We start from the raw sequence: 23,842 nt of genomic DNA, 5'->3' as shown, positions 1-23,842 counted from the left end.
GTCCTAAAGGAAATCAACCCTAAATATTCATTGGAAGGACTAAAGCTTAAACTCCAGTACTTTGGCCACCTGATACAAAGAGCTGACTCATCGAAAAAGACCCTGATGTTGGGAAAGATTGAAGGCAGGAGGAGAAGGGGACGACAGAGGATAAATGGTTGGATGCCATCATGGACTCAATGGATATGAGTTTGAGTAAACTCCGGGAGATGGTGATGGACAGGGAGGCCTGGTGTGCTGCGGTTCATAGGGTTGCAAAGGGTCATACACGACTGAGCGACTGAACAACAACACGTTCCAGTGTCTCCTAGTGTATACTCCATGGGAACTTAAATAGAATTTATTCCCTGCTGTTGTGTGAAAACTGTATAAATCTTAATTGTTGAATTGGTTCATAGTGCTTTTTAGATCTATAGTATCCTTCTATGGGCTTTCCCAGTGGCTCAGCGGTAAAGAATCTGTCTGCAATGCAGGGGTTGCAGGAGATGCAGCTTTGATCCCTGGATCAGGAAGATCCCCTCAAGTAGGAAATGGCAACCCACTCCAGTATTCTTGCCTGGAGAATCCCATGGACAGAGGAGCCTTGCAGGCCACAGTCCATAGCGTTGCAGAGTCGGACACGACTGAAGCAACTTAACATCACACACACATAGACTTCTTTCTGTCTATTCATTCTATTGATTTCTGAGAGTTTAATATTGAAACTCCAATTAAAAGTCTTAATTTATCTACTTAAAAAATAATTGCAATAGATAATGGAATTATATGTAACTTCGTTCTTAGCGACCCCATGGACTGCAGCCTACCAGGCTCCTCCATCCATGGGATTTTCCAGGCAAGAGTACTGGAGTGGGGTGCCATTGCCTTCTCCTAGTCTGTTTCTCAAGTCTACTGTAAATGTGCTATCCTACCTGCATACTTTAAAAGATTTTTTTAAAAAGAGGGGGAAAGGTGGATGGTGGGGCAGACCAAGTGCATTTTCCTTCTGCTTTGGGAGATGTTTATGACAGGAAGGAGTCAAGAAGCCTACTTCCCTCCAGGGGTGAGTTAAATGAGTTAAAATTGTTCATTAAAATCACTAATTTAATTGGTAATACAATAGTAAATAGTGGTGGTATAAAGACTAAGCTGCCTTGATCCTGACTTCAATGGAAAAGCCTCCGTGTATCTGATAGAATGGGTTCACGGGTGGTTTTCCTTGCATTGGGAGAAGAAATGGTTCCAGATGTGGTTGTGATTTTCAGACCTCATGGACTCTTTTTTTTTTTATTTTATTGAAGCATAGTTGATATACAATGCTGAGTTCATTTCTCTTGTACAGCAAAGTGATTCAGTTACACGCAGACACATACATCCTTTTAAATAGTCTTTTCCATGATGGGTTATCCTGGGAAGTTGAATACAGTCCCCTGAGCTCTGCAGTACGACCTTATCCCTCTATAATCTTTCGCCTCTGCTAATCCAAAGCCCCAGTCCTCCCCAGCCTCTCCCTTGGCAACCACCAGTCTGTTCCCTATGTCGGAGTCTCACATACTCTTTATTTGTCTCCTCTTTCATCATCCTATTAAGATCTCTGCACACCCCACCCTGCCCTGAAGATGGTTGTTGTTTTTCAGCTGCTAAGTTGTGTCCGACTTTGCGACCCCATGGACTGCAGCACGCCAGGCCTCCCTGTCCATCACCAACTCCCGGAGTTTACTCAAACTCATGTCCATCCAGTCAGTGATGCCATCCAACCATCTTATCCTCTGTCGTCCCCTTCTCCTCCTGCCTTCAGTCTTTCCCAGCATCAGGCTCTTTTCCAATGAGTCAGTTCTTCTCATCAGGTGGCCAAAGTATTGGAGTTTCAGCTTCAGCATCAGTCCTTCCAATGAATATTCAGGAGTGATTTCCTTTAGAATGGACTGGTTGGATCTCCTTGCAGTCCAAGGGACTCTCAAGAGTCTTCTCCAACACCACAGCTCAAAAGCATCAATTCTTCGGCGCTCAGCCTTCTTTATGGCCCCACTCTAGGACAGGTATTCACACCACTGGCCTCCTGCTGATGTGGGAGATTTCATTTACATCAGCTGGGTTTTAATTAGAACCTCCAACTCTGCATCCCTCTCTTAGCCGGGACAACTTACACCTGGAAGAGAAGGACTCCAGGATCACCTATGGCAGGTGGCTTCTCCACCCTCCGGAGACGCGGCTGCGACGGAGGGGGCGGGACACCCGTAGACAGACCTGATAGGAGCTGGAGGGGCCCCGGGGCCAATCACAGGCTGGGGAGGGGTGGGGCAGACTGCTTCGGGTCCGGAGTCTGCGTTCTAGAAACTTGCAAGAGCTGAGAAGACAGCTTGGTGAGTGAGGTCTCCTTACTCTGACTTTTTATTTCTTTTCTTTTTTTAAACAGCTTTGTTGTGATGGATTTAAAGGTAAGGGGGAAAAAAAACCCAGCTATATTGAGGTATAATTGAATACGAAAAAAAAAAAAAAAAATCCAACCCTTAACACTGCAAACATTTAACAAGCATCTTCATGAATGTGGACACAGACAAGGGGAGACGTAGCCAGAACCTGCAGAAGTTTCTTTGCAGGGTCTGTGTGTGTGGCGGGAACGTTTAACATGAGGCTGATCCTCTTACAATTTTCAGGGTACAGAAGAGTATAGATGACTGGGGGCCCTTTGCTGTAGGGCACATCCCCAAACTAATTCCTCCTGCATGACTTGCATTTACTCTGTGGGAGATACATAGTAATACAATAGGATCTTAGTCTTAAAAAGGAAGAAAAAAATAAAAGTGTTAGTTGCTCAGTCGTTTCTGACTCTGTGAGCCCGTCAGGCTCCTCTGTCCATGAGATTTCCCGCAAAAATGCTGGAGTGAGTTATCGTTTCCTCCTCCACGGCTCTTCCCGACCCAGGGATGGAACCCGGGTCTCCTGCACTGGGAGGCGGATTCTTTACGGCTGAGCCCCCTGGGAAGCCCTCCTTGTGGAAGAGAGAGGTCAGTAGGCACAGAAAAACAAGGCAGGCGTGCTGCGCGGAGAAAGCAGCGCGTGGCTGGATCCGGCTGCGCGAAGCGGGTGACAGTCGCGGTGCCTGGCCTCCGCTGTCTGTTTCCGCAGGAGCTGTTCCTATTGCGGCTGGAGACCTCGCTCCCGGGCCGATGGCTTCCCCTGCCGGCATTTCTGGGCATGATGGTGCCCGTGACCAGCTGCTGTCCCACCTGAGGGGCTTGGATCCCTGGCAGCTGGAGGACTTCAAACTCGCCCTGCAGTGCCCGGAGCTGCTGCCGGAGGGCGCCCGCAGGATCCCCTGGGCAGACCTGAGAGCCGCGGGCCCCGCCGACCTGCTCTGCCTGCTGGAGGAGCGCTTCCCCGGGAGGCGGACGTGGGAGGCGGCCCTCCGCGTCTTTGAGGACCTGCGGCTGAGCTCGCTGTGCGAGCGGATGCGAGCAGAGCTGCACGGTGAGCGGACGGCGGGCGCGCTGCGGGGCGTTTGTGGGGTCCTCCCTGATTATTGGTCCCCCCTGAGCCGGAGCCTCCCTGACGGGCTGTAAGAGTCCGGCGCCCTGGCCCGGGAGAGGGTTGTTATGGGAAGAAAGCACCAAGAGGGAACTGAAAGTTCAGCTCTGTTACTAGACAGCTTTTGTTTCAAAAATATTTACTTCTTACTCATTTTTGGCTGTGCTCGGTCTGCACTGCTGCGCCCGGGCTTTCTCTAGTTGCAGTCAGCGGGGCGTCTCTGGCTTCCGAGCACAGGCTCTAGGTGCACGCGGGCTCCAGAGCACAGGCTCAGGTGTTGAGCAGGAGTTTATTTGCTCCACAGCCTGTGGGGTCTTCCCGGACCAGGGATTGAACTGGTGTCTCTTGCATTGCAAGGCAGATTTGTAGCCACTGGACCACACAGGGAAGCCCTGCTTTTGTTTTGTTTTGTTTTTGTTTTTACGCTTATTTAGTTATTTTAGTTTCCCCAGTGGCTCAGTGGTAAAGAATTCGCCTGCCAATGCAGGAGACATAGGAGATGCAGATTCAATCCCTAGTCTGGGACGATCCCCTGAAGAAGGAAATTGCAACCTATCCAATATTCTTGCCGGGGAAATCCCGTGGGCTACAGTCCATGGGGTCTCAAAGAGTCGGACACGACTGAGTGACTTAGCACGCACATCAGTGTAAGACAGTTCCCTGTTCCCGACACGCCTTCCAGCATTGATTGCTTGTAGACTTTTCGATAGCCATTCTGACTGATGTGAGCTGATAGCTCATTGTAGTTTTGATTAGAATTTCTTAAATATTTAGCAAAGTGGAGTGTTTCTCTTTTTTAAAAAGTTGGAGTATAATTGCTTTCAAGGTTACAATGTACTTTAAAAAAAACAGTAGGAGTAAACTTGGAAATTGGCTTCTTGACCGTCTGCCCTGCTTTGAATTCTTTTTCCTGGACTTACTCCAGGACATTTGTTGACCACGGGTATTTTTTCCTTACATCCGGGAGGCCAGGTGAATGGTAAGTGCCCATCAGCAGAGGTTTTTCAGGTGTTGTTACCAAAAGTGGCCACCAGGTGGCAGCATGCGCTACTTGATAATTTAGTTTTTAGTTTCTACTGGAGTCGAGTTGATTTCCGAGGTTCTGTTTGTTTACAGGAAATACCTAGACGTTTATATATTCTTCTTGGAGTCTTCCCATTTAGGTTATCCCAGTGTGTTCGATAGACTTCCCTGTGCTATTCAGTAGGTTTTTGAAAATTATGTTTGATATATACCGGCATGTATATGGACTTCCCAGGTGGCTCAGTGGTAAAGAAACCTCCTGCCAAAGCAGGAGACGCAAGAGACTCGGGTTTGATCCCTGGTCCATGGAAGATCCCCTGGAGGACATGGCAACCCACTCCAGGATTCTTGCCTGGAGAATCCCACGGACAAAGGAGCCTGATCGGCTACAGTCCATGGGGTCGCAGAGAGTCAGATGCGACTGAAGCATTTTAGCAAGAGGTTCAGGTGTGTATATATTAGCCCCAGCCTCTTAATGTATCCCTCCCAAGTTTTTGTAAAATCGTAAGATGGTTTTCTTAGTCTGTGTCTGTTTATAAGTAAGTTCGTTTGTGTGGGTTCATAGATTCCACCTGTCAGTGATATCTTAGCGTGTTTGTCTCTCTCTGACTTCCTCCACTTAGCATGATCTCTCGGTGGCATTTTTTCGTCCTTCGGGCCGAGTGTATTCCAGTGTCTAGATGCATTGGTGATGCTTCTTTCTCTATCGATGGACATTTTGTTTGATTCTCTGCCTTAGGTATTATAAACAGCGCTGCCCTGAAAATAATGGTGCATGTGCCATTTAAAATTGTGGTTTTCTTGGTATCTCAGGCAAGGAGTGGGCTTAACTCTATATTTAGTGTTCTAAGGAATCTCCATACCGTTTCCTTCCTGGCCGCACCCACCTATTTACCTCCAGCCCACAGTGTCGGAGGATTCCCTGTTCCCCTCGCCGCCCTCGACAGCATTTAACCTCTGTAGATCTTTTGGAGGATGGCCCTTCTGAGCGGTGTGAGCTGCTCTCCTGGTGGATTTGATTGGAATTTACCTAGTAACTGGTGATGCTGCGTCTCTTTCCACGGGCTTTTAATCTTCTACAGTGTGAGTACAATTTACCTCTTGAGATTGGCTAATTGAAAGCCTGCCCTGTTTTGAATTCTTTTCCGGTGATTTACCCCAAGACAGTTTTGTTTTTTTTTAATTGGAGGATAATTACAGTGTTGGGTTGGTTTCTGCCATACATCACCATGAATCAGCCACAGGTACACTTATGTCCCTCGCCTCTTGAAGCTCCCTCCCACCCCCGCCCGCCCCTCTTAGCACCGGGTTGAGCTTTCTCAAGGGCGGATATCAATTACAGCCCCGCAGGCCTGGTGAATGTTAAGAGCCGCGAGCACGGTTTCTAAGTGGTTGTTGCCCAAAGCGGCCACAGGGCGGCAGCATTTCTTCCCGCCCAACTCGGGTTACCCGGGCAACCAGAGCCTCAGGGCGAGTCCTGTTCCTGGGATGTTAATTAGAGTGGAGACACCTAAGGCTTGTGTCTCCTTCCTACTTTCTCCTTACCCTTGATCCCCCGACACACCCAGTTCCTGCCACACCGCTCTGCAGAGGGCGCTGTCCTCAGGCGGGGACCCTAAGGGAGGAGGCTGGAGGTGGGAACCCACCCCCAGGACGCACGGAACCCAGAGACCCCACCGTCCTTTGGGGGCGCTAGGGTTGGCTCTGCTGCCGAAGAGACGCCTGGGTCTGGAGACCGTGGGCCCAGGCAGAGGGGAACAGGAAGGCCAGCTCCGGGGGCGCTCACTGCGGGCACAGCCTGCCCAGCGCCCTCAGCCCCAGGACAGTCCCGCCGGGGGACCCGAGCCTGTTGCGGCCCCAGGGCTGTGACACCAGCCCGGGTCCCCAAGGCCTGAGGGGAAGAGAGCGTTTCTTCTGTCTGTCTCTCTTTTCCCTCCCTCTTTTCCTTCCGTCTTTATTTTCAGTTGGAATATACAGGTGATTTCCAATGGCTGTGGGTGTGTTTTTCAGATGTACAGAGACTGATTTGTCCATAGACACATGCATGTTCTCTCCCGGTTCTTTCCCATATAGGTTATTACAGAGTGTTGAGTAGGGTTCCTTGTGCTCCGCAGTGGGTCCTTGGGGATTCTTTTATAAATAGCAGTGTGTCTATGTTATTCTCAAGCTGCTAATTTCTCCCTGGCCCTCACCTTTCCTTTTTGTAACCTGAGTTTCTTTTCCAAGTCTGTGAGGCTGTTTCTGTTTTGTAAGCAGCTCACGTGTATCCATGTTTAGATTCCAGCTGAAAGTGGTTTCATGGGATACTTGTCTTTCCCCGTCTCGCCTACTTCCCTTGGGATGAGCCTGTCTGTTCTCACCCCTGGCTGCAAATGGCGTCCCTCATCCTTCTTGGGGCCGAGTCACATTCCTTGAGTCCGTGCGCCCCACCGCCTTTATCCAGCCCTCTGCCCTTCTGCACTCAGGTTGGTTCTGCATCTTGACTGTTGGACCTGGTGCTGCCGTAATCATTGTGGCGCGGGCGTCTTTTAAAATTTTGGTTTTCTGAGGATCTGTGCCCAGATCTGGGATGGCTGGGTCACATCGTACTTGTTGAGTGTCTTCGAGAACCTCTGTACTGCTCTCCAGAGTGGATGCAATGATTTCCATTCCCACGCACGGTGAAGGAGGGTGCCCTTCTTTCCACACCCTCTCCAGCACTTATGGCTGTCGAATATTTGAGATCTCCATTCGGTCCAGTGTGAGCTGATACCTCATTGTAGTTTTGATTGGCATCTCTGTAATTAGTGATGCTGAGCATGTGTTCATGTGCTCTGATGAAGTATCCATTTAGAGCTCTGGCCCATTTTTCTACTGCATTTTTAAAAAAATATTGAGCTGTACAAGCTGTTTGTATGTTCTGGAGATGAATCGCTTATGGGCCTCTTCATTTGCAAATATTTTCCCCATTCTGAGGGCTGTCTTTTTCTTTATAAATTCCCTTGCTGTGCAAACGCTTGTAAGGTTGATGAGGTCCTATTTGTTGACTTAAAAATATTGTATTACTCTTGAGAGGTGGATCCAAAGAGAACTGCCTGCAATTAATGTGAAAGCCTGGCTGCCTACAGTGTCCTAGGAGGTTTATAGTATCCGTCCTCCGCTTTGTTATGCTGAAAGCTTTTCATGTGATTAAAAAAAAAAAAAAGTGTGAGCAAAACTGACCTCTCAAGGTTGCCTTCATCACTGTTTGTTCTCTTTTGAATTATTTTGCCAGGACCTACCCCAGGACATTTTTTTGAGGACAGATATCATTTCCTTACATCCTGGAAGAGCTGCTGAATATTAAGTGGTCATGAGCACAGGCTTTTCAGGTGTTGTACCAAAAGCGGCCACAAGGCGACAGCATTTCTCCACGCGCAACTTTTTTTCTTTTGAAATTTAATTTTTATTTTCGATTGGAGTAGAGTTGATTTCTGATGTTGTGTTTGTTTTAGGTGTACCGGAACTTGATCCAATTACACATAGATTTATATCTTTTTTTCCAGTTCTCTTCCCATGTAGGTTATTACAGTGTGTTCAGTAGACTTCCCTGTGCTATTCAGTAGGTCCTTTGGGATTATCTATTTGATAATAAGTACTGTGTATCTGTTAACCACCCTTTTAATGTATCCCTCCCCCTGGACTTAAAAAAAAAAGTTTCTTTTTTAGTCTGAGTCTGTTTCTGTTTATAAATGAGTTAATCAGCATGCATTACCGATTCTACCTGTAAGTGGTACACCATTTCTCTTTCCCTCTCTGACTCCACGCCGTATGGTAAATCTCTAGGCCCATCCATGCTGCTGCGTTGGCAGTTTTCGTTCTTTTTGATGACTGAGTGTATCCCAGGGTGTAGGTGGACCCGTTCCTCTTCGTTTCTCTACTGATGGACATTCTGGTTTGATGCTGTGTCTTGTATATTGTGAATAGTCCTGCCCTGAAGCTTACTCCTTGGAAAGAAAGTTATGAGCAACCTAGATAGCATATTGAAAAGCAGAGACATTACTTTGCCAACAAAGGTCCGTCTAGTCAAGGCTATGGTTTTTCCAGTGGTCATGTATGGATGTGAGAGTTGGACTGTGAAGAGAGCTGAGCACCGAAGAACTGATGCTTTTGAATTGTGGTGTTGGAGAAGACTCTTGAGAGTCCCTTGGACTGCAAGGAGATCCAACCAGTCCATTCTGAAGGAGATCAGCCCTGGGATTTCTTTGGAAGGAATGATGCTAAAGCTGAAACTCTATAATTTAGCCACCTCATGTGAAGAGTTGACTCATTGGAAAAGACTCTGATGCTGGGAGGGATTGGGGGCAGGAGGAGAAGGGGACGACAGAGGATGAGATGCCTGGATAGCATCACTGACTCCATGGACGTGAGTCTGAGTGAACTCTGGGAGTTGGTGATGCACAGGGAGGCCTGGCGTGCTGCGATTCATGGGGTCTTTCTTAAAGAGTCGGACACGACTGAGCGACTGAAATGAACTGAAGATTGAGATGCATGTGTCGTTTTAAACTGTGACTTTCTCCGGACCTAAGGCAAAGGCTGGGGTTGCTGGATCGACGGTTAATCTGCGTTTAGTGTTTTAAGACTTCCCTGGCGGCTCAGACGTAAGGCGTCTGGTGTTTTAAGGAATCTCCATACTGCTTTCCTTGTGGCCGCACCCACCCTCGTCCCTCCCCGCCCACAGAGCAAGAGGAGTCCCTGTGCCCCCGCCCTCCACAGCCATTATCTTTGTAGCTCTTCCAAGGATGGCCATTCTGAGGGGCTGAGCTGATGGTACCTTATTGCCGTTTTGATTGGCATTTCTCTAACAGTGATGCTGAGCATCTTTTCACGTGCTTTATGGCCATCTGGATGCCTTCCTTGGAGAAATGTCCATTTAGGTCTTTGGCTCATTTTTCCATTAGGTTATTTGGTTTGTATTTTTTGATATTGCACTGCAGGAGCTGTTTGCATGTTTCAGAGATGAATTTTTTGTGGGTATCTTCATTTGCAAAGGTTTTTTTTTTTCTCATTCTGAGGCTTATCTTTTTCTTTATGGCTTTTCCTAGCTGTGCAAATGCTTTTCCCTTCATTGAGTTTTCTTTTTCATTATTCTGAGTTGGGCCCAAAAAGCACTGCCTGTGGTTAATGTGAAAACTAGCTCAGCCTATATTTTGCCCAAGAGGTTTAGAGTAGTCGTGCCTCCATGGAGGTCTTTAATCAATTTGGGGTTTCTTTTTCTGTCTGGGGTCCGGAAGTGTCCTAACTTCATTCTCTCTTCACTTACTTAATGACCCTCCACTTAGTCCTCCATCCTGCTGTTACAAGTTTCCAGCGTCAAGGCAGGAGGCATCCTTTTCTCCACACCCTCACCAGAGTTTATTGTTTGTGGACATTTTAACAAAGGCCATTCTGACCAGTGAGGTGATAACCTCCTTTGAGTTCTGGTTTGCATTTCTCTTAAGACTTAGCGATGTTGAAAGCTTTTTCAGGTGATTTTTAAAAAACAGTGTGAGTAAAACTAACCTCTTGAAATTTGCCTATTAAACGTCTACTCCGTTTTGAATTCTTTACCTGGACCTCCCCAGGGACATTTGTTGAGGGCAGGTGTTTCTTTCCATCCATCCCTGCAGGCTTGGTGATATTAAGTGCCCATGAAATGAAGTGAAAGTCGCTCAGTCATGCCCGACTGTTTGCAACCCCATGGACTGTATACTGGAGTGGGTAGCCTTTCCCTTCTCCAGGGGATCTTCCCAACCCAGGGATCAAACCCAGGTCTCCAGCGTTGCAGGCGGATTCTTTACCAGCTGAGCTACAAGGGAAGCCCAAGTATACTGGAGTGGGTAGCCTATCCCCTTCTCCAGCGGATCTTCCCGACCCAGGAATTGAACCCGGGTCTCCAGCATTGCAGGTGGATTCTTTCCCAACTGAGCTATCAGGGTCAACTGCCCCTGAGCACAGGTTTTTCCCCTGTAGTTACCAAAAGCGACCACAAAGCGGCAGCATTTTTCCATGCGCAACTTTTTTCTTCTTTTGGTAATATAATTTTTATTTTCTATTGGAGTAGCGTCGATTTCCGATGTGTTTGTTTCAGGTGAACAGGAACATGATTGAGTTATACATCGATGTGTATCTTTTTTTTCAGGTTCTCTTCCCATATATATTATGAGAGTGTGTTCAGTAGACTTCCCTGGTCTAACAGTAGGATCATAAGTGGCGTGTATCTGTTAATCCCCAACCTCTTAATGTCTCCCTTCTCCTCCCCCCCCCCCTTTTTCCCCTTAATAATCATAAGTTGGTTTTCTGAGTCTGTGAGTCTGTTTGTAAATGAGTTCATTGGTATGAATTTATAGCTTTCACCTGTAAGCGGTCTATTTTTCTGCCTCTCTTACTGACTTGCTATGGTCATCTCTCGGCCCATCCATGCTGCTGATGGTGGCATTTTTTTCCCGCTCTTTTTGATGGCTGAGTGTATTCTGGTGTGTGGATGGACCAGGTACTCAGTTTTCTGTCCGTGGATATTTTGGCCAATGCTCTGCCTAGGATATTACGAAAAGCGCTGCCCTGAAAATACGGGTGCATGTGTCGTTTCAAATTATGATTTTCTGTGGATCTAAGCCAAGGCGTGGGCTTGGGAAATCATGTGGTATTATACACTATGTTTAGTGTATTAAGACATCTCTGAGCTGTTTCCTTCCTATATCCCGCCTACAGTGTGGGAGGATTCCATGCTCCCATCGCCCTGTGCAACACTTAATCTTTACAAAATCTTTTGGAGGATGGCCATTCTGAGCAGTGGGACTGATAATGTCTTGTGTTTTGATTTGCATTGCTTGAATAATTAGTGATGCAAAGTCTTTATCTTCTAATCAGCCCTGTTGTGAATTGATTTACCCCGGGGCATTTCTTGAGGGCAGGTGTCATTTCCAGCCCCGCAGGCCTGGTGAATATTGGGCCCATCAGCACCGGTTTTCACGGGGTTGTTACAGGGAATGGCCACAAGGCGGCAGCATTTCTTCCTGCCCAACTCCGGTTACCTGGGCAACCAGAGCCTGTTCCTGGGGTGTTGATTAGAATGGAGACACCTAAGGCCTGTGTGTCCTTCTTTCTCCTTACCTTTGATCCCCAGACACACCCCAGCTCCTGCCACACCGCTCTGCAGAGGGAGCTGTCCTCAGGCGGGGATCCTAAGCGAGGAGGCTGAACCCCACCCCCAGGACACACGGCGCCCCAGGGACTTTGCGAAGCGCCTCCAGCCCAGAGACCGCACCGTCCTTTGGGGGCGCTAGGGTTGGCTCTGCTGCAGGAGAGACCCCTGGGTCTGGAGACAGTGGGCTCAGGCAGACAGGAACAGGAAGGCCAGGTCCAGGGGGGCTCACCGCGGGCACAGCCTGCCCAGCGCCCTCAGCCCCGTCCCGCCTGGGGACCCGAGCCTGCTCAGGCCCCAGGGCTGCGACACCAGCCCGGGTCCCCAAGGCCTGAGGGGACAGGGCCAGCGGTTCTTCTGTCCCTTTCTCTCCCTCCCTCCATGTTTTTTTTCAATTGGCGTATATAGGTGAGTTACAATGGTGTGGGATTTGTGTGTGTGTGTGTTTACAGAAACTTAGTTCATTTATACGTAGACACACGTGTTCTTTTCTGGTTCTCTCCCATATAGGTGGTTACAGAGTGTTGAGCAGGGTTCCTTGTGCTCCGCCGTGGGTCCTTGTGGATTCTTCTATAAACAGCAGTGTGTCTGCGTTCTCCTGTCTGCTGACTCCTCCCTGCCCCACACCTTTCCCTTGGTAACCGTGGTTTCTGGTTTTAGTCTGTGAGGCTGCTTCCGTTTCCTAAGCAAGTTCGTGTGTGTCCATGTTGAGACTCCAGCTCTCAGTGATATTGCATGGCGCTTGTCTCTCCTCTCCTCGCTGACCTCACTTCGTGTGGTCGCCGCTGCGCTTCCCCGCGGCTGAGCGTGGCGTCTCTCGTCCGTTTTCGTGGCGGCTGACACCGCCTTGGGTCCGTGCGCCCCACCTCCTTTATCCAGCCCTCTGCCCTTCTGCACTCAGGTTGCTTCTGCATCTTGGCTGTTGGACCTGGTGCCGCCGTGATGGTTGTGGTGCGGGCGTCCTTAAAGTTTTGGTTTTCTTTGGATCTATGCTTGGGTGTGGGATGGCTGCGTCACATGCATGGTGGGTGTTTAGCTGTCTCCTGCTCCAGCTTAGGGAGCTGGTGATGGACGTGCTGAATCAGTACATTGTAGAACCCGGTAGACGGTGAGCAGTGCAGGGGAGAGGAAAGGAGGGGCAGGGCTGGGGTGGGGAGGGGAGGGGAGGGCGAGTGGGGCCGAGGAAGGCACGTGGTGAGGAAGGCGTGTGATGCATCCTTAACAGGATCGGCAACTACCTTTTTTTTTTTTTTTTTTTTGCTTTTACAGCAGTTGGTAGGGTCCAGATATTTTTACTTTCTTTTTAAAGCCGTCTTTCTGGGAGTATGGCTGCTTACAGTGCTGTCAGTTCCTGCTGTGCAGCAGGGCGTCTAGACCCCTCTCTGGGATTCCCTCCGGTCACGCGGAGCGCTGATAGGAGCTCCGTGCTGGGCAGCAGGGTCTCATTAGGCGCCTTTTTACGCGCAGTCTCCGCTGTGCGTCCCGTCTCCAGGCCCCCCAGGCCCTCTTGGTGTCCATACGCTCCTTCTCTTCGTCTATTTCTGCTTTATAATTAAGATAATCTCTGCCAATTTTTTCAGACTCCACAAATATGTAATCCATATATGCTATGTGTATTTCTCTTTCTGACTCACCACATCTGACACACTGTAGGCCCACCCAGGTCACCAGGCGCCAAGATGTGAGCGGAGACTCCGAGGGGATGGAGCGAGCTAAGCGGAAATGGGGTGGGGGGTGGAGGGTGGGGGGAGCATTCCAGACCGGGTGGGGGGTGCTGGCTGGATCCAGGGCTCCAGGCAGTGGTATTTTTTTTTTTTAATAATTAAAAAAATTTTTGATTGAAGGATAATTGCTTTACAGACTTTTGTTTTCTGTCAAACCTCAACATGAATCAGTCATAGGTATACACATGCCCCTCCCTCTTGAAGCTCCCTCCCATCTCCCCACCAACCCCACCCCCCCCCCAGGTTGATATGGAGCCCCATTTGAGTTTCCTGAGCCATGCAGCAAATTCCCGTTGTCTATCTATTTTACATATGGGAATGTACCTTTCCGTGTTACTCTCTCCATGCATCTCACCCTCTCCTCCCCTCTCCGTGTGTCCATAGGAGTGCGCTTTTAACATGAGCTGCAGTTTTGCAAAGGAGCATGTTTTCAGTGTGGTCAGGTTGATAAGCTGGAAGGTATGACTTTCAGTCTCTTTAATCCCACGTCTGGCAGAGAAATGGTTGGTTCTGCTGAGATCACCCACAGTTCTGAGCTTATTCTCCAGCCGGGTAGAATCTCAGCATCCCATCCTGTTTCGTTTCAGAAATGTCACAGGTGTGCAGACTCCAAGATCCAAACCAGGAAGAACCAGAGACGCTGGAAGAGACAGGTTTGTAGACTACACGATGATCGCAGACAAGCTGCTCGGTGGAACGCGCGTTCCATGCGTTCTACTTTTGCTCCTGCCTTGAAATTGCCTTCCAGTTATAGTGTGCCAGAAACTAGCCCATCTGACCTTCTGATCAAGCCTGGAAGAGCAACAGGTCACCGTTAGCCGGACATTCTCACCGGGTCCCCTCTAAGGGCTTAGGTACAGTGTCTGTCTCTGGATTTTGCGCTGCAGTGATAGGTAGCTCTATTTTATTTTTTACACAATTGTAACAGGAGAAGGCAATGGCACCCCACTCCAGTACTCTTGCCTGGAGAATCCCAGGGACGGGGGAGCCTGGTGGGCTGCCGTCTATGGGGTCGCACAGAGTCGGACACAACTGAAGCGACTTAGCAGCAGCAGCAGCACTGTATTTACAGTTTTTAAAAATATATCTATTGGCTCTATTCCCCATGTTGTACACAGCATCCCTGTAGCCTTAGGAACGGTAGTTTGTGCCTCCCCTCCCCCCCCCCCCCCATGTTGCCCCTCCCCTTCCCTCCCCCCATGGGCAACCACAGCTTTGTTCTCTGTGTCAGTGCGTCTTTTCTGCTATAGTCACTGGTTTGAATTTTTTAGATGTCACATAGTGATATTGTATGTAGGTCTGACTTAGTTCATTTAGTATAGTGGTGTCCAAGTCCATTCCATATGCTGCAGGGGGCATTATTGTATTCTTTTTACAGCTGAGTAGTAGTCCACCGCACACGTGCGCGCGCACACACGCGCACACACACACTCTCGGTCTTTCTTATCCGTCTGTCTGTCAGTGGACATCTAGGCTGCTTCTGCATCCTGGCTGTTGTAAGTAGTGCTGCTGTGAACACTGGGATGCATGTGTCTTTTCGGACTCTGGCTTTCTTCAGATATATGCCCAGAAGTGGGCATGTGGTAGTTTTTTTTTAAGGAACCTCCACACTCTTCTCCTTAGTGGCTGCACCAATTTCCACTCCGCACCCACAGTGCAGGAGGGCTCCCTTTTCTCCGCACCCTCTCCAGCATTTATTTCTCATGGACTTTTTTATGATGGCCATTCTGACCAGTGTGAGGTGATACCTCATTGTAGGTTGTTTTTTTTTTTTTAAGTTTTTCATTTCATATTGGAGTACAGCTTCCCCACTGGCTCCAGGGTAAAGAATCTGCCTGCCAGTGCAGGAGACTAGGGTTCGATCCCTGGGTGGGGACAATCCCCTGGAGAAAGAAATGGGAACCCACTCCAGTATTCTTGCCTGGAGAATCCCCTGGACAGAGGAGCCTGGTGGGCGACAGTCCACGGGGTTGCAGAGTCAGACACGACTTAGCAACTCTAGAGCGACCACAGTGGATTAACAATGCTGTAACAGTTTCAGGCGGACCGCGAAGGGACTCAGCCGTACCTATACCTGTATCCGTTCTCCGCCCAAACCTCGCTCCCACCGCCCTGTAGTTCCGACTTGCGTTTCTCTGGTCCTTAGTGATGCTGAGCATCATCTCAGGAGCCTCTGGGCTGTCTGTGTCGCCTCCCTTCCCTTTCAGCCCACAGAAGAAGATACAGGGAGAGGCTGAGGACCCGGATCCTGGCCCTGTGGGACCGCACGCCCTGGCCCGAGGACCACATCTACCTGCGGAACGTGACGCAGCGGGAGCACGCGGAGCTGCGGGGCCTCCTGCGCCCGCGGGGGGCTGGGGCGCCGCCCCTCACCATGCTGCTGGAGGGCGCGGCCGGCGTGGGCAAGACCACCCTGGCCACCAAGCTGGTGCTGCACTGGGCGGAGGGCGTCCTCTTCCGGGGCCGCTTCTCCTACGTTTTCTACATCAGTGGCCACTGGCTGGCCAAGCTCGGCGACATCAGCTTCGCTGGTCTGCTGGCCCTGGACTGGCCGGACTCGCAGGTCCCCGTGGAAGAGTTCAGGGCGCACCCCGAGCGGCTGCTGTTCGTCATCGACGGCGCGGAAGAGGTGACCCTGGGCTCCAAGGGCTCGGCCAGCCGGCCCGGCGCCGACTGGTACCAGGAGCTCCCGGCGGCCAGCATCCTAGTCCGCCTGCTGAAGAAGGAGCTGGTCCCCGAGGCGACCTTGCTTGTCACCGCTGGGCCCCCCGGAGGCCGCGCCCTCCGCGGGCTGCTGCTCAGGCCGTGCCGCGTGGGCATCCCGGGCTTCACCGAAGGGGACCGCCGGGAGTATCTCAGGAGGTTCCTGGGGGACCCGGACGTGGCCGAGGAGGCCTGGCGCCGGATGCAGGGGTCAGAGACCCTGGTCCGCTTGTGCGCCGCGCCGCTGGCGTGTTGGGCTGTGTGCGCCGGCCTCAAGCGGCAGCTGGCCGGCAGCCCGGCACCGGCGCCGGGCGCGCCCACCCCCACCGGCCTCTACGCCCAACTCTTCTGCAGCCTCCTCGCGGGGGCGGAGCCGGGTCTGCGGACCGGCAGCTCGGCCGGACAGTGGAGGGCCTTCTGCTCGCTGGCCGCCGAGGGGCTGTGGCTGGCCGCCTTCACCTTTGCGGGAGACGCCCTGGAGCGCTGGCGCCTGGAAGCCCCTTTCATCGACGGTCTGCTGAGGCTGCAGATTCTTCGAAGGGTCAGCGATTGTGAGCACTGCGTGACGTTTGCTCACCGGAGCTTCCAGGAGTTCTTCGGGGCCTTGTTCTACGTGCTCTGGGGGGCCCAAGGCTCGCTGGGCGGGGTCCCCCGGCATCAGGAGATGAGGCGGTGGCTGAACCACGCCTTTGCCGACGCCAACCCCTACTGGCGTCAGATGGTGCGCTTTTTCTTCGGTCTCTTAGGAACAGACCTGGCCAGGCAACTGGAAGAGGCCGTGGGTTGCCGGATGTCCCCCGGGGTGGCCGACGAGGTGTTGGACTGGGCGGAGGAGCTGGAGAGGTGCGGCGCCGTCTCGGGGCGCTTTGACTTCCTGTGGCTCTTCCAGTGCCTGCACGAGACCCAGGACGAAAACTTGGCCCGGCGGGTTTTGAATCGCCTCCCAGTGGCCGATCTGGACATTCAGGGCTGCGAACACCTCCGGGTCTCTTCCTTTTGCCTCAAGCACTGTCAGAAGTTACGAAAGCTGAGGCTCTCTGTCAGCCACCGTGTCCTGGAAAAGAAACGGACTTCCGGCCTGGGAACTCCGGAGTGAGTATTCCGGAGGCCCTCCTCCTTAACTGACTTTGGCTCCCCTTCGCAGGCTCTGCCCACGTTCTTCCAGGAAACACTGGGGGTCTGGTCTGTTGTGTAATCCATGGTTTGTTGTTGTTTGGTTGTTGAGTCATGTCCGGCTCTTTGAGACCCCACGGACTGCAGCACGCCAGGCTCCCCTGTCCTTCAGTATCTCCCGGAGCTTGCTCAAACTCATGTCCATTGAGTCAGTCATGCCATCCAACCATCTTATCCTCTGTCGTCCCCTTCTCCTCCTGCCTTCAATCTTTCCCAGCATCAGGGTCTTTTCCAGTGAGCCAGTTCTCTTCGCATCAGGTGGCTTAAGTATTGGAGCTTCAGCTTCAGCATCAGTCCTTCCAGTGAATATTCAGGGTTGATTTCTTTTAGGATTGACCAAGCATCCTAGATCAGTTCCAGTCTGTGAGCACTTTTTCCTTTAGGTTTTATGTAGGGTTCCCTGGATTCTTAACTCATTTACTTAGGGGTAATTTTTGTATCTCAGACCCTGCATGTTGAAGGTTCATGTACCAGGCATCAAGAGATGATATCTACCTGTGTCAAACAGGTGCCCGAAACTCAGTGGAGGGGGGTCTGGTGTTGTCACTCAGAGATAAGAATGCACAGTTCTCTTAGTCCGTGTGGCTCTGAAGTAGCCCGGCCCGGGTCAGTGCCCAGCTCTATTTCAGAGCTCCAGACCGTCCATAAAATGCCCTGTGGCTCTCCTCTGAGCATGTGTTGGAGCCAGAGTGGGGCCAGTGGTGTCACCAAAGTCTTAAAGCTTTCTCTGTGTTTGTCCCTTTGTCCTCCTAAAGGAATACTATTTTAAAATACTTGAGTTTCATTTGGTTCTTCTCCTGTGACCTTTTTCATCCTGTCCCTGACACTTCTGGCTTCCCGGCTGGATGATAAGGAAGCTTAGCTGTTCTCCTAAATTCAGGTCCCAGAAATGTTTTCTAAATTGTTATCTTGAAACAGGAGTTGCTGTATATGTTCTCAAACCCTTTCCTGTTTAACCCTCAAATTTTCGAGAAGCACCAGTTCAGTTTTGAGTGAAGAAGTTGAAATGCTGAGTAGCTTAATTTCTTTGTGTTCACCTGACTGTGATATTAATAAGGTGCTTGGTTTGGGGGTGTGATGGCAGGAGGAGAAGGGGACAACAGAGAATGAGATGGTTGGATGGTGTTACCGACTTGATGAACATGAGTTTCAGCAAGTTCTGGGAACTGGTGATGGACAGGGAGGCCTGGCTTGCTGCAGTCCATGGGATCACAGAGCCAGGTGTGACTGAGCGACTGAGCAACTGAACTGATACTTACTGGTGATCATTTGTCCTGTCCTGGAATCCCTAAAACTTCAATAGGTGACTATTTTGGTGATGTTCAGTATTGGGTCATGTAAGTGCTTTTACTACAAGTGATTTTCCAAAAGTAATCTCACCTTATCATCCCTCCCTTTATGTGTGATCATCCTAAGGCGTAAGGAAGTTTCAGACCTTCCCTGAAGTGAAGATCTTCTGATGTTGAGATTATTTCTTGCTTCTCTACAGCACAGCTTCTTACTGGCTTTTTTCCCCTCAGTGGTTTTAAACGATGTATCAGTAGTACTGTTGCTCAGTTGCTAAGTCGTAGCCTGTTGAACTCTTTGCGACCCCATGGACTGCAGCACGCCAGGCTTCCTTGTCGTTTACTATCCCCCAGAGTTTACTCAAACTCATGTCCATTGAGCCAATGATGCCATCCAACCATCTCATCCTCTGTCATCCCCTTCTCCTCCTGCCCTCAGTCTTTCCCAGCATCAGGATATCTTCCAATGAGTTGACTCTTCTCATCAGGTGGCCAAAGTATTGGAGTTTCAGCTTCAGCATCAGTCCTTCTAATGAATATTCAGAACTGATGTCCTTTAGGATGGACTGGTTGGATCTCCTTGCAGTCCCAGGGACTCTCAAGAGTCTCCTCCAACACCACAGTTCAAAAGCATCAGTTCTTCGGCATTTAGCTTTCTTTATAGTCCAACTCTCACATCCATACATGACCACTGGAAAAACCATAGCCTTGACTAGACGGACCTTTGTGGGCAAAGTGGTGTCTCTGCTTTTCGGGTTGCACACTTTCATATTCAGGGCCCCAGTGAGTCCCTGGTGAGGGTGTCTTCCTGCTGCCTGTACTTCACATGCTGGGTGTTGGTTGGGTTTCATCTACTCTCATCAGCGTTCTCTCTTGTTTCCCCCACGAAGGATGAGGGTTGCTGATTTCCGGATGCATCAGTGGGAGGATATTTGCTCGGTGTTTTGCAGCGGGAACCTGAGTGAGCTGGACCTGAGTAACAGCAAGCTTAGCACTGCCTCCATGATGAGACTCTGTCTCAAGCTGGGAAACCCACGGTGCAGACTTCAGAAACTGGCGTAAGTGTGAGATGCTCATGATTTGAAGAACACGATTGGAGAATAACCCAACTTACTTTATCTTTTGATGACGGTCATAAGTATCTATCAGCCAGAAAGTGAGCTGGGCGCTTAGGAGAATAAAATCAAGGGACTTAGAGTCACGAAGCTCCTACTTAGGCAGAGTCAACTGAAGTTTTTTTTTAAATGGCCATCTGATGGAGTTAGAAGTGGCAAGCTGGTCAGAGACTTGACCTTTCTAGAGCAGATTCCTTCAGAGCCATTAACAGCTCAGTTACTGTCATGAATCATGGCTCTAGAATTAGTGTGTGGCATTCCCTTGTACGTGGCACCCTTTATTTCTACTTGGTTTATTTGAGTCTGACCTTTTTGTGTGTGTTTTTTTTTTTTTTTAATTTTGCCTCGTTGTGTTAGCTACTGCCAGACAACAAGGCGGATCAGCCATAATTACACATCCATTGGCCTCCTGCCTCCCCGCTTTCTCCCCTGTCGCGGAAGGGGCTCCCCGTGCCACAGAGCAGCTTGTCACGCTCCCCAACCTTACACCGATCGTGTGTACACGTTGGTGCTCCTCTCCATCCGCCCCTCCCTCTCCTTCCCCTGCTGTTTCCACAATTCTGTCTGCTTTCCATCGCTGCCTGCAAATAGTTCATCCATACCATCTTTCTAGATTCCATATACATGCGTTGATATGCAGTATTTGTTTTTCTCTTTCTGACTTTGTATAACAGGCTCTAGGTTCATCCACTTCACTAGAATTGACTCCAATGCATTGTTTTTTACAGCTGAGTGAGATTCCGTTGTATATACAGACCACACGTTCCTTATCCATTCATCTGTCGCTGGACATCTAGGTTGCTTCCGTGTCCTGGCTACTGCAAACAGTGCTGCGGTGAACACTGGGGGACCCGACCCTTTAATCATTTAGCTCTAGGGCGTCTGGGCATCAGGAGTTCTGGCGCATGGGCTTAGTGGCCCTGCAGCACGTGGGATCCTCCTGGATCAGGGATCAAACCTGTGTCCCCAATATAGGCGGGCAAATTCTTAACCTCTGGACCACCAGGGAAGTCCCAGAACTGTTACTTCTTGCCTTATGGAGCTTACGTTATGGCGGAGAAACAAAGTTTTTTTTATTTTAAAGATTTTGTGTGTGTTGATGGGGGGACCATTTTTAAAGTCTTTATTGAATTTGTTGCAGTACTGCTTCTGTTGTTTTTTTTATTATTTTGCTGGAAGGCCTGTGGGATCTTAGCTCCAGCCAGGGATTGAACCCACACCTCTTGCACTGAGAGGCAGAATCTTAAACACTGGGTCACCAGGGAAGTCCCTGGGGAAACAGACTTCAGTGTCTTTATGAGATGGTGACTTCTCCCAAAGCAGAAGGAAACCAGTTCAGCAACTCCGGGAGTGAAGAGGATGTTTTGTGTGTGTGTGTGTGTGTGTGTGTGTGTGTGTTTTAATTCAATTTTTTTTAACTTTACAATATTGTATTGCTTTTGCCATATATCGAAATGAATCCGCCACAGGTATACATGTGTTCCCCATCCTGAACCCTCCTCCCTCCTCCCTCCCCATACCATCCCTCTGGGTTGTCCCAGTGCACCAGCCCCAAGCATCCAGTATTGTGCATCGAACCTGGACTGGTGACTCGTTTCATATATGATATTATACATATTTCAATGCCATTCTCCCAAATCATCCCACCCTCTCCCTCTCACACAGAGTCCAAAAGACTGTTCTATACATCAGTGTCTCTTTTGCTGTCTCGTATACAGGTTTATTGTTACCATCTTTCTAAATTCCATATATATGCATTAGTATACTGTATTGGTGTTTTTCTTTCTGGCTTACTTCACTCTGTATAATAGGCTCCAGTTTCATCCAACTCATTAGAACTGATTCAAATGTATTCTTTTTAATGGCTGAGTAATACTCCATTGTGTATATGTACCACAGCTTTCTTATCCATTCATCTGCTGATGGACATTTAGGTTGCTTCCATGTCCTGGCTATTATAAAGAGTGCTGCGATGAACATTGGGGTACATGTGTCTCTTTCCCTTCTGGTTTCCTCAGTGTGTATGCCCAGCAGTGGGATTGCTGGATCATAAGGCAGTTCTATTTCCAGTTTTTTAAGGAATCTCCACACTGTTCTCCAGAGTGGCTGTACTAGTTTGCATTCCCACCAACAGTGTAAGAGGGTTCCCTTTTCTCCACACCCTCTCAGCATTTATTATTTGTAGACTTTTGGATCTCAGCCATTCTGACTGGCGTGAAATGGTACCTCATAGTGGTTTTGATTTGCATTTCTCTGATAATGAGTGATGTTGAGCATCTTTTCATGTGTTTGTTAGCCATCTGTATGTCTTCTCTGGAGAAATGTCTATTTAGTTCTTTGGCCCGTTTTTTGATTGGGTCATTTATTTTTCTGGAATTGAGCTGTAGGAGTTGCTTGTCTATTTTTGAGATTAGTTGTTTGTCCGTTGCTTCATTTGCTATTATTTTCTCCCATTCTGAAGGCTGTCTTTTCACCTTGCTTATAGTTTCCTTTGTTGTGCAGAAGCTTTTAAGTTTAATTAGGTCCCATTTGTTTATTTTTGCCTTTATTTCCAATATTCTGGGAGGTGGGTCATAGAGGATCCTGCTGTGATGTATGTCGGAGAGTGTTTTGCCTATGTTCTCTTCTAGGAGTTTTATAGTTTCTGGTCTTACGTTGAGATCTTTAATCCATTTTGAGTTTATTTTTGTGTATGGTGTTAGAAAGTGTTCTAGTTTCATTCTTTTACAAGTGGTTGACCAGTTTTCCCAGCACCACTTGTTAAAGAGATTGTCTTTAATCCATTGTATATTCTTGCCTCCTTTGTCAAAGATAAGGTGTCCATAGGTGCGTGGATTTATCTCTGGGCTTTCTATTTTGTTCCATTGATCTATATTTCTGTCTTTGTGCCAGTACCATACTGTCTTGATGACTGTGGCATAGTAGTAGAGCCTGAAGTCAGGCAGGTTGATTCCTCCAGTTCCACTCTTCTTTCTCAAGATAGCTTTGGCTATTTGAGGTTTTTTGTAATTCTATACAAATTGTGAAATTATTTGTTCTAGCTCTGTGAAGAATACCGTTGGTAGCTTGATAGGGATTGCATTGAATCTATAAATTGCTTTGGGTAGTATACTCATTTTCACTATATTGATTCTTCCAATCCATGAACATGATATATTTCTCCATCTATTAGTGTCCTCTTTGATTTCTTTCACCAGTGTTTTATAGTTTTCTATATATGGGGGAGCCCCACCCCCGTCTTCCCTTGTTCAGAGTTGTCCAACTCTCTGTGACCCCATGGACTGTAGCCCACCAGGCTCCTCTGTCTATGAGATTCTCCAGGCAGGAATTCTGGAGTGGGTTGCCATTTCCTCCTCTAGGGGATCTTCCTGACCCAGGGATCAAACCTGCACCTCCTGCATTGGCAGGCGGATTCTTTACCGCTGAGCCACCTTGGAAGCCCACAGACACACCAAAGTATATAAGCAGACAGCTGGGGGGAAGCTGCTGTATAGCTCAGGGAGCTCAGCCTGGTGTTCCGCGATGACCTAGAGGCTGGGATGAGGCAAGAGGCGGGAAGAGGGTTCAGAGAGAGGGGCCTGTGTATGCCTGTGGCTGGTTCATGTTGATGTATGGCAGAAGCAACACTGTAAAACAATTGTTCTCCAATTAGAAATAAAAATTGAGAACAGTTCTGCACCGTGATGCCCCTCAGTGTCTGGGTTCCTCTTGTATCATGTCCCTCGCCCTGGCGGTTAGGTGTGTGTGCAGTGTTGGAAAGATGAACCGCGGGAGCGCCTCCCCTCCAGCGCTCCATCCCTGCGTCTCTCCGCAGCTGGAAGTCCATGGCCCCTGTGGAGGGTCTGAGGAAGCTTGGTCTTCTGCTTCGTGGTGACCGGCACCTGACCCACCTGGACCTGAGCTCCAACAGCCTGGACGCTGCTGTGTCCAGGGGCGTGTTCAGAATGCTGGGGCACTCAGCCTGTGGCCTCAAGTATCTGTGGTGAGTCACTGCGTTCCAGGGCTGTCCCCAACATCATGTGTGGGTTTGAGGACTCACTGGAAGGGCTGGAGTAAATGTTGCAGGAAAAGCATGTGAAGGCTAGCAAAGGGGGAGAATGCATGGGGGTGGAGCACACGTGCTAAGTTGCTTCAGCCGTGTCTGATTCTTTCTGACCCCGTGGACTGTAG

General features: G+C 49.4%; 1 protein-coding gene across 4 annotated transcripts in view; it reads left to right on the top strand.

The window, feature by feature from the left end:
- The first annotated feature begins 785 nt into the window (after positions 1-785).
- The window catches only part of NLRP13 (NLR family pyrin domain containing 13), a 30,598-nt gene continuing 7,541 nt past the window's right edge, over positions 786-23,842 (top strand). Inside the window, exons 1-6 of one of the 4 annotated variants that reach the window (XR_015146566.1) lie at positions 786-2,342; positions 3,109-3,450; positions 13,983-14,048; positions 15,603-17,190; positions 19,448-19,615; positions 20,401-23,654. Coding sequence is in view for 3 of the 4 variants with exons in the window: in XM_086354699.1 (XP_086210825.1) it covers positions 3,150-3,450; positions 13,983-14,048; positions 15,603-17,190; positions 19,448-19,615; positions 23,487-23,654 (2,291 nt within the window). In the remaining variant the exon portion in view is untranslated. The other 3 variants (XM_086354699.1, XM_086354700.1, XM_086354701.1) reach the window with 3 other exon arrangements.

The sequence above is a fragment of the Bos grunniens genome, chromosome 18 (genome assembly GCF_055505025.1).
Source record: "Bos grunniens cultivar Pamir isolate PY7600 chromosome 18, Bosgru_T2T1.0, whole genome shotgun sequence".
Lineage (NCBI taxonomy): Eukaryota > Metazoa > Chordata > Mammalia > Artiodactyla > Bovidae > Bos > Bos grunniens.
Note: the sequence above shows the minus strand (reverse complement) of the source record. Positions and strands in the feature narration are given on the sequence as shown.